The sequence below is a fragment of the Odocoileus virginianus genome, chromosome 14 (genome assembly GCF_023699985.2).
Source record: "Odocoileus virginianus isolate 20LAN1187 ecotype Illinois chromosome 14, Ovbor_1.2, whole genome shotgun sequence".
Taxonomy (NCBI): domain Eukaryota; kingdom Metazoa; phylum Chordata; class Mammalia; order Artiodactyla; family Cervidae; genus Odocoileus; species Odocoileus virginianus.
Genome location: NC_069687.1, coordinates 33,863,996 through 33,876,096, shown reverse-complemented (window position 1 = coordinate 33,876,096; position 12,101 = coordinate 33,863,996). Strand labels below are relative to the sequence as shown.

At 43.8% G+C, this 12,101-nt stretch overlaps 1 protein-coding gene across 5 annotated transcripts in view; it reads right to left on the bottom strand.

Moving 5' to 3' along the window:
• The window catches only part of OSMR (oncostatin M receptor), a 60,963-nt gene that overhangs the window by 46,539 nt on the left and 2,323 nt on the right, over positions 1 to 12,101 (bottom strand). For 3 of the 5 annotated variants that reach the window (XM_070476606.1, XM_020869350.2, XM_020869351.2), the window contains exon 2: positions 3,496 to 3,731. The exons of the other annotated variants lie outside the window; for them this stretch is intronic. In XM_070476606.1, coding sequence (XP_070332707.1) covers positions 3,496 to 3,698 — 203 coding nt within the window. In that variant the 5' untranslated portion in view covers positions 3,699 to 3,731. The remainder of the gene's footprint in view (positions 1 to 3,495; positions 3,732 to 12,101) is intronic. 5 annotated transcript variants of the gene reach the window in all.

Genomic DNA, 12,101 nt, shown 5'->3' with positions numbered 1-12,101 from the left:
GATGAGTAACACAGGAGACAGAGGTGAGTCACCTGCGCTGCTCCAGCCTGGCCGGTCGAGGTCAGAAAGCAGCCAGTTACATCCCAGCCCAGGGCAGCTGTTCCCAGATGGGACGCTGAGGCTGTGTGGCAACAGGTAAGGGAGTCACCAATCTCTTCACATCAGGCAAAGTTTGGTGAAGAAAGATAAAGCAGAAAAACCCAGCCACAGTCTCAGAAGAGCTCCATTTGAATTAATTCTTTGCAGGGGAGTCATCTCCCCTCTTCCCTGTCTCTCTCCTTAAAATGTCACCAGAGAGAATGCGCACATGCCTCTGAAGGGGACAGGCAGAGTGGCATTGTTCAAGAGAACTTCTGGTGCTCTTGTCTTCAAGAGGGTTGTGAGCTACAGGCCAAAAGAGCTCTGCTGATTCATCAGGTCCTCTGACCGTTGTACTCTGTGAGGGCACGAAGAATAAGCTGGATGGTCTCAAGATGGCTAATACGTTCTTCACTTAATAATAAACACGTTAGTCAGGGGAAGTACTGAATTTCACTTTTCTATTGCAAACTCTGACTCATCGCAGAGGGAAGCAAAGAAAAATTCAAACTCAACTTTTACCTCCATCTAGTCTGTTTGGGGTCATCTAAAGCTAGATGTCCTGTGAACCAGATCATCCATTTTCACTGCCCACACTATCCATTTGTTTTCTTCAAACAGCATTTTACAAGAAATGGGAACAATAGTGAAGACAGGAAGAGGGTAAGCCAAACCTTCAATTACTCTTGAGTGGTCAGATCTGCTTACACAGGAGCAAAAGTCTGCAAACGACAGCTTTTCTTCCTGATCCTTTAAGCACTGCTTTCCGCTACTTCAACTTTTGACAACAAGTCACTCACACCATGCTGAAATCTCTACAGGCAACTTCAGATGGGTTCCTACTAAAACTGAATATCAAAGCCGGAGGGGAAGACTGACTCAAGAGAAAAGAGTTTCTGCTGAAAACCAAAGTGAAGGCAAAGGAAAATGCCACAGTGGAGTTCTGACACTCACTGTGCATTTAAATACCCATCCAATCCTGGTCTGCGGCAGAGGGTCCCATCCTCCTAGCATGTACGTTGCACAGGGAGCACAAGGACTCACCATGCTGAGAAGAGCGTGCATGCTAAGTCGCTTCAATTGTGTCTGACTTTTTGCAACCCTATGAACTGTAGCTCGTCGGGCTCTTCTGTCCACGGGATTCTCCAGGCAAGAATACTGGAGTGGGTTGCTATTTTCTTGCTCATCCCCCCAGTTCAAAAGCAGGTAATTCCAGGGGTAGGACGCATGCTGCTTTGTGTTCCCCACATGAAAGGACTATTTAAGATGCTTCTTAAAAGGTGGCGTCTCAGTAAATCAAATATTTACCAAGTCACAAAAATTAAACAAGTCATGGGGCAAAGAAACTTAAAACTAGGAGTTAGAGGCCACCTACCAGTTAAGGGTAACCAGAAACTAAAGAACACAAGTTGTCATACAACAGAATTGAAGACATGGTAATTTACAAAGGACGTGTGTCTACGGTCTGTGTAGAATCACTAGGACAGTCCTGTCTGAAGCCCTGCCCTTTCCCACCATCTCACACATGGCTGGTTGTGAAGCTGGGGACCTCAGCTCCAGCTGCCATCAAATCTCCTGGTTTTCTTTTCACCAGTTCTCACAGGCATGGTTTTACAACACACTGGACAGGTGGCAGCTGTGACTCAGTGGTCACTGCCTGCACACAGCAAATGGTTTTGTCCAGTGTTGTGACCAGGCAGCCACCATCCAGATACTGCAGGCTCCAGACCACTCAGGACGTTTTGCAGAAGGACTAGGAGTCCTAGCTATTGTCTGAAAATCTTCCGGTAAAATCAATAGCGTTTATCGAAACCTGCAGAACAATAGTCATTAGAGAGAACCTCCCAGGGCCCTGTGGCGCCCCTCCCTCCTGTGGAGCCCCCGCCTCCTGTGGCGCCCCTCCCTCCTGTGGAGCCCCTCCCTCCTGTGGCGCCCCTCCCTCCTGTGGCGCCCCTCCCTCCTGTGGAGCCCCTGCCTCCTGTGGCGCCCCTGCCTCCTGTGGCGCCCCTGCCTCCTGTGGAATCCCCTCCCTCCTGTGGCGCCCCTCCCTCCTGTGGAGCCCCTCCCTCCTGTGGCGCCCCTCCCTCCTGTGGAGCCCCTCCCTCCTGTGGAGCCCCTGCCTCCTGTGGAGCCCCTCCCTCCTGTGGCGCCCCTCCCTTCTGTGGCGCCCCTGCCTCCTGTGGAGCTCCCTCCTGTGGAGCCCCTGCCTCCTGTGGAATCCCCTCCCTCCTGTGGCGCCCCTGCCTCCTGTGGAGCTCCTCCCTCCTGTGGAGCCCCTGCCTCCTGTGGAATCCCCTCCCTCCTGTGGAGCCCCTGCCTCCTGTGGCGCCCCTCCCTCCTGTGGCGCCCCTGCCTCCTGTGGAGCCCCTGCCTCCTGTGGAGCCCCTCCCTCCTGTGGAATCCCCTCCCTCCTGTGGCGCCCCTGCCTCCTGTGGAGCCCCTCCCTCCTGTGGAATCCCCTCCCTCCTGTGGCGCCCCTCCCTCCTGTGGCGCCCCTGCCTCCTGTGGCGCCCCTCCCTCCTGTGGAGCCCCTCCCTCCTGTGGCGCCCCTCCCTCCTGTGGCGCCCCTGCCTCCTGTGGAGCTCCCTCCTGTGGAGCCCCTGCCTCCTGTGGAATCCCCTCCCTCCTGTGGAGCCCCTCCCTCCTGTGGAGCCCCTCCCTCCTGTGGCGCCCCTCCCTCCTGTGGAATCCCCTCCCTCCTGTGGAGCCCCTGCCTCCTGTGGCGCCCCTCCCTCCTGTGGCGCCCCTGCCTCCTGTGGAATCCCCTCCCTCCTGTGGCGCCCCTCCCTCCTGTGGCGCCCCTCCCTCCTGTGGAGCCCCTCCCTCCTGTGGAGCCCCTCCCTCCTGTGGCGCCCCTCCCTCCTGTGGAGCCCCTCCCTCCTGTGGAGCTCCTCCCTCCTGTGGCGCCCCTCCCTCCTGTGGGAGACCCTGTCTCCTGTGGAGCCCCTGTCTCCTGTGGAATCCCCTCTGGGAAATACCCTGTGAACAGGTTTCCTGTAGGCACAGAGCCTGACACTGTGGGAAGAACACAGACACCAGGGACTCTTAGCCAAGGCCCCAGGCGACTGGACACATGGCCCACGCAGTTCCCCTCCACCCTTCCTACATCAGTCTTCCTCGGGTGACCCAATTCTGAGGGCATCAGCTGTTTCCCTGTGAGATGCCCATAAGAGAGTGAAAAGCCCGGAGGTGAGGGGGTGAGCTGTGCAAAGGTCCTGAGGTGCCGCGCGCTGGGCATAGTCCAGACACGACACACAGCCGGGGCTTGGAGGGGGCAAGGAGTTGAGTGATGGAGAAATCAGACAGCACCCAGAAAGGCAGAGCAGGCGGGGAAAACACTTCAGAAACTTTGGCTTCTACTCTGAGTGAGATGGGAGCTGCTGGTGAGTTTTAAACAAAGGAGTAACGTGGTCTTACCTAGGAAGGACCCTTAATGAGAAGAGTCTGAACGCGGCAAGAGCGGCAGGAGCAAGCTCAGGCCTTGGTCCCTGGGAGACTGACGCTGGCTTAGATCCCGGGAGTGGAGGGACGGCAGCGGCAGCGGGAAGGGTGATGAAACTCGGGAGAGGTTTTACAGACAGAGCTGGCAGAACGTGTGGGGTGGTGACAAACCGAGACATCACAGGTGGCTTTCAGAATTCTGGACTGCATGCCTGGAAAATGGAATCACCATTAACGGAGAAGCAGAAGAATGATTTAGTGGGCTGTATCAAGGATTGAATTTGTGACATCTTAACTTGAGATGCTTACTTGCTATTCAAATGAGATGTCAAGTAGCCAGCTAGCTACACAGTGTGGAGTCCATGGAAGGGGTCCTGGCTCAGGGGACAAACCCACGGGTTTTCGGTGCACACGTATAAAGCCAAGGGACTGGATGATCTCCAAGAGGGGAACAGACAGAAAAGAGAAAGAGGGCCGAGCATGTAGTCGTGGGGCACTTCACACTGTGCACCACGCCCCCTTACCAGAGCAAAACAAAAATCTGGGACTAGCCTAGGCTCTCCTACATCACCTCAAGGATGAGGGCTGGTGTGTCCAGCATCAGCCGGCTGCTTGGCACGTTCCCCACAATGGGCCCTCAGGGCTTGATTTTTCCTCCAAAGCTCTGCTTAATTCCCCAGTCCTCCCGTTCATTCAATGGGCTTTCTCTCTCTACAACTGTGAGGGAGGAGCCAAGGCTGCATCCAATTTTCAATAAGAAAAGGAAGTCTGGGAAGTACGAGGTGGCAGGATTCACAGAGGAAAAATACTTTCCTGCCTCAACTGCATGACTTTGTCCTTACTCAAATCTGCTCTCTCTCTCTCTCTCTTTTAAAAAACTTTTTTATTTTGTCTTGGAGTATAGGCAATCAACCATGTTTTGACAGTTTCAGATGAACAGGGAAGGGACTCAGCCATACACCTAACTGTATCCATTCTCCCCTAAACTCCCCTCCCATCCAGGCAGCCACCTAACATTGAGCAGTTTCCTGTGTTATTATGATAGGTCCTTGTTGGTTATCCATTTTAAATGTAGCAGTGTGTACATGTCCATCCCCAGCTCCCTAACTATCCCTTCCCCTCCCCATCCTCCCCCCCGCAATATTTCTCTTAAAAAAAAAAAATTCCTAGTGTTTTAAAATTGAAGTATAGTTGATTTACAATATTGTGTTAGTTTCAGGTATGTAGCAAGCAATTTGGCTACACACACACACACACACACACACACACACACATAGTCAGATTATTTTCCATTATAGGTTATTACAAGATATTGAATATAGTTCTCTGTGCTACACAGTAATTCCTTGTTGCTTATCTATTTTATGTAGATAAGTTTGTAGCATATAGTTTGTAACTGTCATTAGGACTATAGGACTAATGGATATAGACCAAATCTGTTCTTTATTTCTATTTTTCAGATCTCCATTATTCCCACCCAGACTATTAGCTGCCTGAGGACAGGCTTGGATCTTATTCCCCACTGTCTATCACAGTTCCAGAATATAGTCGCTACCCAGTCAATATCCATTTAATGAGTAAAAACTTGTACCAATTTTCTTGCATTCTTTCTCCTTTGCATTAAATTTTAATTAAAATAGATTCCTTTTCAGGCCTGTCTACATTTTCTGTTGTCAAATGTTGCCTAATTCATACATGTCTTTTACTGACATCCCTTCTCTCGGCGGAAAATGGGAGGAAAGAAAAGAAAAATTACCTATTTTTTTGTAGAACTTCTCATTCAAATCTTGTCTCTTTGCAAAAAGAAGATGGCCTTTGAACATCCCTCAGTATAAATACTACATGTGTAGTAAAAGCACAGATTTTGAAAAATCTGTCCTTCTTCATCAGTGCTTCTTGTTTGGTCATTACTGAAATATTTATGCCTGGGAAGTTTCCCCACTGCAAATAATCCCCATGAGAAGCAGCTTAATCAGTCACTTGCTTCCCAAGAACGTGGGTGTGTTGCCAACCTCTTCAAAACTGGCTTGGTGCCCTGATGATGTTATATGCAAATACAATTTTAAAGAAAGAAGCTGTTGAAACAGGACATGTGCCCAGCGTGTGTACCTTAGGAAGAGTTTTATGTGGCAGTACAAACAGTTGCTCACTTCTTAAGAGAATCCCCACATTTTCCAGGTTTCATTCTTCTTACTGTTTTTAAGAAAGACCTGCCTTTGAATGGACTTCCCTGGTGGCTCAGATGGTATAGAATCTGCCTGTAAGAATCGACCTAGGTTCGATCCCTGGGTCAGGAAGATCCCCTGGAGAAGGGAATGGCAACCCACTCCAGTATTCCTGCCTGGAGGACTAAAGTCCGTGGGATTGTAAAGAGTTGGACATGACTGAGCAAGTAACACTCTGCCTTTGAAAGGGCCTCCACTGTTACAGTGTAGGGCTGGTAACCCACAGGGTAATTTCACTCCAATTTCACCATCCCTTCCTCCTCCAGAGGCATGCCCAGGATTCAAGCACTTCTCCCTCGCTCTCTAAACCTACTCAGGTAAGTGTTTCTACCAGTTTTGTAAGATCAGTCCTCAGTTATGAGGCTCAATTGACTCACACACTGCTCATTTGTTTTTTTAAAGCAACATTTAGTTGTGATTCCAGGTAGGAGTAAAGGTGAGTCTCTGTTGTATGTGAAGTCAAAGAATTGCAAAACCTGGACCAAAAAATATGCAGGCATTTGGTAAATGCCAAAGGTGATTCTTCATTTGAAAAAAATACATTATTCCCCCAAATGGTACTAACCCAGACATGTGTAGGAAAAGAAAGCTGTAATAGTTACGTACAGGTACTCTGACATAAGACTACTTAGACTCAATCCCCCTTCTGGCATTTACTAACTGTATGATGATGGGCAAGTTACTTAAACCACCTAGGCTTTGATTTTCTTTTCTGTGAAATAAGATTATATAACCTACCTCATAGGATTACCATGAAATGTGATCATTTAGAAATATATTGAAATTTTGCATGTTGCATACCAGGAACTAACATAGTGTTGAAAGCTGATTACACTTCATAAACAAACTATTATGAAAAAAAGATCAGATTTGTGGTTACCAGAGGCAGAAGGTAGGGGTAGGGAGAACTGGATAATGCAGTCAAAAACTTCCAGTTATAAGATAAATAAATGCATGGGATGTATTTATGTATAAGATAAATAAATACAAGCATGATAAAGATAATTAACAGTGTTTCATGTTATACATGAGAATTGTTAAAAGAGGAAAATCCTGAGTTTTCATCACAAGGAAAAATTTTTTCTGTTTCTTTAATTATGTATCTATATGAGATAATAGATGTTTACTGAACTTACTGGGATAAACATTTCATGATGCATGTAAGTAAAATCATTATCATATACCCTATACTTATAAAGTGTTTTATTTAATTATGTCTCAGTAAAAATGGAAGAAAAAATTACTTGACTAATACATAGGTGAATATTTGTATAATCTGTCAAGCATGACATGAAACCAGGAGCAAAAGTAAAGACTGCTATAACAATCAAATGAACACTGAAAATATTTTAGACATATAATAGGTCCAAAACCAAACTGGGAACAATAGTATCAATATTCATGTCACAGGGTTATGTCCCTAATATATAAAAAGCTCTTAGAAATCAATAAGAAAAAGATAAGAAACTCCAAATAAAAACTGATAAATGACATGATTATGTAATATAAAAGAGAAATAAATATTAATAACCAAAAAGAAAAAAGGAAAACTAGACACTATTACTAATAATTAAATACATGCAAATTAAAGCTGCAATTGTTTATATCTGTGTGTGTGTCTGTGTGGTGTCCAATTGGCAAAGCTGACTTAAAAGACTTAATACCTAGCATTGGTAAGAGTTTGAAAAAGTAAGCACTGTTACTCACTGAGGCAATGACCAAAACCATCTCCAAGAAAAAGGAATGCAAGAAGGCAAAATGATTGTCTGAGGAGGCCTAACAAATAGCTGAGAAAAGAAGAGAAGTGAAAGGCAAAGGAGAAAGGGAAAGATATACACGTCTGAATGCAGAATTCCAGAAAATAGCAAGGGGAGATAAAGCCTTCTTAAGTGAACAAGGCAAAGAAACAAGATAGAAATAGAATGGGAAAGACTAGAGATCTCTTCAAGAAAATTACAGATACCAAGGGAACACTTCATGCAAAGATGGTCTCAATAAAGGACAGAAACAGTAAGCGGACCTAACAGAAGCACAGGAGATTAAAAAGAGGTGCAAGAATGCACAGAAGAACTATACAAAAAAAGTCTTAGTGACCTGGATAACCATGCTGGTATGGTCATTCACTGAAAGCCAGACATCACGAGTGTGAAGCCAAGTGGGTCTTAGAACGCATTACTGTGAACGAAGCTAGTGGAAATGACAGAATTCAAGCTGAGATATTTCAAATCCTAAAAGATGATGCTGTGAAAGTACTGCACTCAATATGCCAGCAAATTTGGAAAACTCAGTAGGGGCCACAGGACTGGAAAAGGTTAATTTACATTCCAATCTCAAAGAAGTGCAGTCCCAAAGAATGTTCAAACTACCATACAACTGTGCTCATTTCACATGCTAGCAAGGTTATGCTCAAAATCCGTCATGTTAGGCTTCAACAGTACATGAATCAAGAACTTTCAGACGTACAAGCTGGATTTAGAAAAGGCAGAGGAACCATAAATCAAATTGCCAACATTTGTTGGATCATAGAAAAAGCAAGAGAGTTCCAGAAATACATCTACTTCTGCTTCATTGACCATGTTAAAGCCTTTTTAGCTTCACAAAAAATCCTGGAAAATTCTTAGAGAGATGGGAATACCAGACCACCTTACCTGCCTCCTGAGAAACCTTTATGCAGGTCATGAAGCAACAGTTAGAACTGCACATGGAAAAATGGATGGTCTAAATTGGGAAAGGAGTACATCGAGCCTGTATATTGTCACCTTGGTTATTTAATTTATATGCAGAGTACATCATGTGAAATTCCAAGCTGAATGAAGCACAAGCTAGAATCAAGATTGCCAGGAGAAATATCAGTAACCGCAGATATGCAGATGACACCACCATAATGATAGAAAGCAAAAAGTAACTAAAGAGCCTCTTGATGAAAGTGAAAGAGGAGAGTGAAAAAGCTGGCTTAAAACTCAACATTCAAAAAACTAAGATCATGGCATCTGGTCCCATCACTTCATGCCAAATAGATAGGGAAACAATGGAAACAGTGACAAACTTTCTTTTCTTGGACTCCAAAATCACTGCAGATGGTGACTGCAGCCATGAAATTAAAAGATGCTTGCTCTTTGGAAGAAAAACTATGAACATATTAAAAGCTATGACATATTAAAAAGCAGAGACATTACTTTGCCAACAAAGGTCTATCAGTCAAAGTTATGGTTTTTTCAGTAGTCATGTATGGATGTGAGAGTTGGATTATAAAGAAAGCTGAGCACAGAAGAATTGATGCTTTTGAACTGTGGTGTTGGAGGAGACTCTTGAGAGTTCCTTGGACAGCAAGGAGATCAAACCAGTCAATCCTAAAAGAAATCAGCACTGAATATTCATTGGAAGGACTGATGCTGAAGCTGAAACTCCAATACTTTGGCCACCTGATGCGAAGAACTGACTCACTGGAAAAGACCCCAATGCTGGGAAAGATTGAAGGCAGGAAGAGAAAGGGATGATAGAGGATGAGATGATTGGATGCTATCATGGACTCTATGGACATGAGTTTGATCAAGCTCAGGGAGCTGGTGATGGACAGGGAAGCCTGGCGTGCTGCAGTCCTTGGGGTTGCAAAGAGTTGGACACAACTGAGCGACTAAACTGAAGTTACAGCAGAAGTGATGCAGTGATACGAGTGAAACTGGCAGAGAAGAGACAAAAATAGATCAATGAAATAAGAATCCTCAAACAGGTCCTTACATAAATAGGAATTTATTTTGCTGTAAATAATAGAATTAAAATGAGTTGGAAAAAAGTAGTATGATTATAAATAAACCGTATTGAATCGACTGTATCTTCCCACGCCATGTGGTACAGCAGTAAACAATCCACCTGTCAATGCAGGGGATGCAAGAAATGTGGGTTCGATCCCTGGGTTGGGAAGATCCCCTGGAGAAGGAAATGGCACCCCACTCCAGGATTCTTGCCTGGAAAATTCCACGGACAGAGGAGCCTGGCGTGCTACAGTCTGAGGGATCATAAAACAGTCAGACAGACGTGAACACTCGGAGGCTCACTGGATCAACCGCTTAAAACTTAAGAAAACAGTTGTGACATTTTACCTTTCATCTTATACAAAAACCTGGTATTTTGAAAAGCTAAGTGTAAACCCAAAGTAATGAAAGTATTAGAAAAAAATAAAAGCTTAGAAATAATTTTCAGGTGAGAAAAGTCTTTCTAACTTAGACTAAGCATGTAAGTCATTAGACTGCAGAGTCGATTACACAAACATCTAAAACTTCCTTGCAGGACTTCCCTAGTGGTACAATGGATGGGAGTCCACGTGCTAATCAGGGGACACTGGTTCCATTCCTGGTCTGGAAAGAGCCCACATGCAGCAAAGCAATTAAGCTCATGTATCAAACCACTGAGCCTGTGTTCCAGAGCCCATGAGCTGCAACTACTGAAGCACGTGCTTTGCTAGAAGGGAAGCCACCACAATGAAGAGCCTGCACACGGCAAGGAAGGGTAGCCCCCACTCGCCACAACTAGAGAAAAGCCCAAGCAGCAACGCAGACCCGACACAGACAAAAATAAAGTAAATACATTTAAAAATAAATAAATAAAACTTCTGTGCAGCAAAAGATAATTTAAAATAAAAGCATTATGAATGAATAGACAAAATGTGGTATATACAAACAATAAAATGTTATTTAGCCTTAAAAAAGAAGGAAATTCTGATACATTCTACAACAGGGATGAGCCTTGAGGACATTTTGCTAAGTGAAAGAAGCACTTACAAAAATGCAAAGACTATATGACTCCTCCGTTTTTATGAGGTACCTGGAATATTCATAGAGACAGAAAGTAGAACTATGGTTGTGAGGAGCTAGGGAGAGAATGGGGAGTTATCATTTAATGGGTACAGCATTTCAGTTTTGCAAGATGAAGAGTTCTGGAGATGGATGGTGGTAATGCTTGCACAACAATATACATGTCTTTAATAACACAGACCTGTGTACTTAAATATGGTTAAAATGGTAACTTTTATATTATGTATTTTACCACAATAAAAAAAATTTGGGAAAAGGAGCATTACACTAGAAGAAATATTTGCATCCTCTATGAGAGACAGCAGGTTAAGAAACTGCATACCTGTAGAGCTTCTGCAGGAAACAGAAATAAGAGAAAACAACTCTATAGGAAAGTGAGCAAAGGACATGCACAGGTAACTCACAGAAGAAACGCACAATCCGTAAGTATTTAGAGATATTAAACTGCAGCAGTAATCAGCAAAATGCAAATTGAAATGTCTTACTGAGTTTCACTCATTCACCAGATTCGAAAATTCAAACACAAAATGATAATACCCGGTGTTAAGAAGGATGAGGAAAACAAATTCTCATGTGCTGAGTTTAAATTATTAATAGTACCTAGGGGAGGTCAGCTGTGCAATTTTAAGAGTTTTATCTATCACATTGAAAAATGGATAAACTGTTTGATTCACAAATCTCTCTCCTAGGATATTACACTCGGGCTTAAGCACAAAAGTGAATTCCCATTTTCCCTGAAGCACTGTTGCTAATGCTGAATAATTTTAATTAACTTCAAAGTCCATTAATAAGTGAAAGGGTGAATAAATATCTCTAGCTAACATAATTAGAAATAAGAATAAATATTATTACTTTAGAATGTAGCCATTAATACAAGAGGTACATACAGACATGACAGAGGTCTAAAACTTGGAGGTGAAAAGGGAAGCTGCACAATGATAGTAAGATCTCATTTACATTTATTAAAATATAGTATATATACATATTGGAGAAGGAAATGGCAACCCACTCCAGTATTCTTATCTGAAAAATCTCATGAACAGAGGAGCCTGGCAGGCTACAGTCCATGGAGTCGCAACAGTCACACAGGACTTAGCAACTAAACCACCACATATACGTATATTTGCAAATGTATACCAAAAAAAAAGTCTTGGAATAATAGGTACCAACCTGAAATCTCCCTCTTCTGAGTGAGAATAGGAGTAACAAAGGTAGTTCTACATTTTCCCCCTATACTTCATATATATATATTCATTTATTATTTGTATTATTTTTAAAACATAGAAAATAAAACAGATAAACTAGAGTAAATAACTGCTGAAAACCAATAGAGAGTTGTGAACACAAGGACACAGCTTCTGTAAAAGAAATCTGTGCTATAGAGCTATGAGGAATCCTGCTTGGATGGAGGGGAATTTCTCACAACTATTTATCTGTCTCATATTTCCCCATTTCATATATGTTTTTCAGTCAAAAAGGACTTCCTCCAGGGAAAGCAGGGCCAGGGCTCAGCGTTCCTGTAAAGTGAATAAGATAACACTTGCTC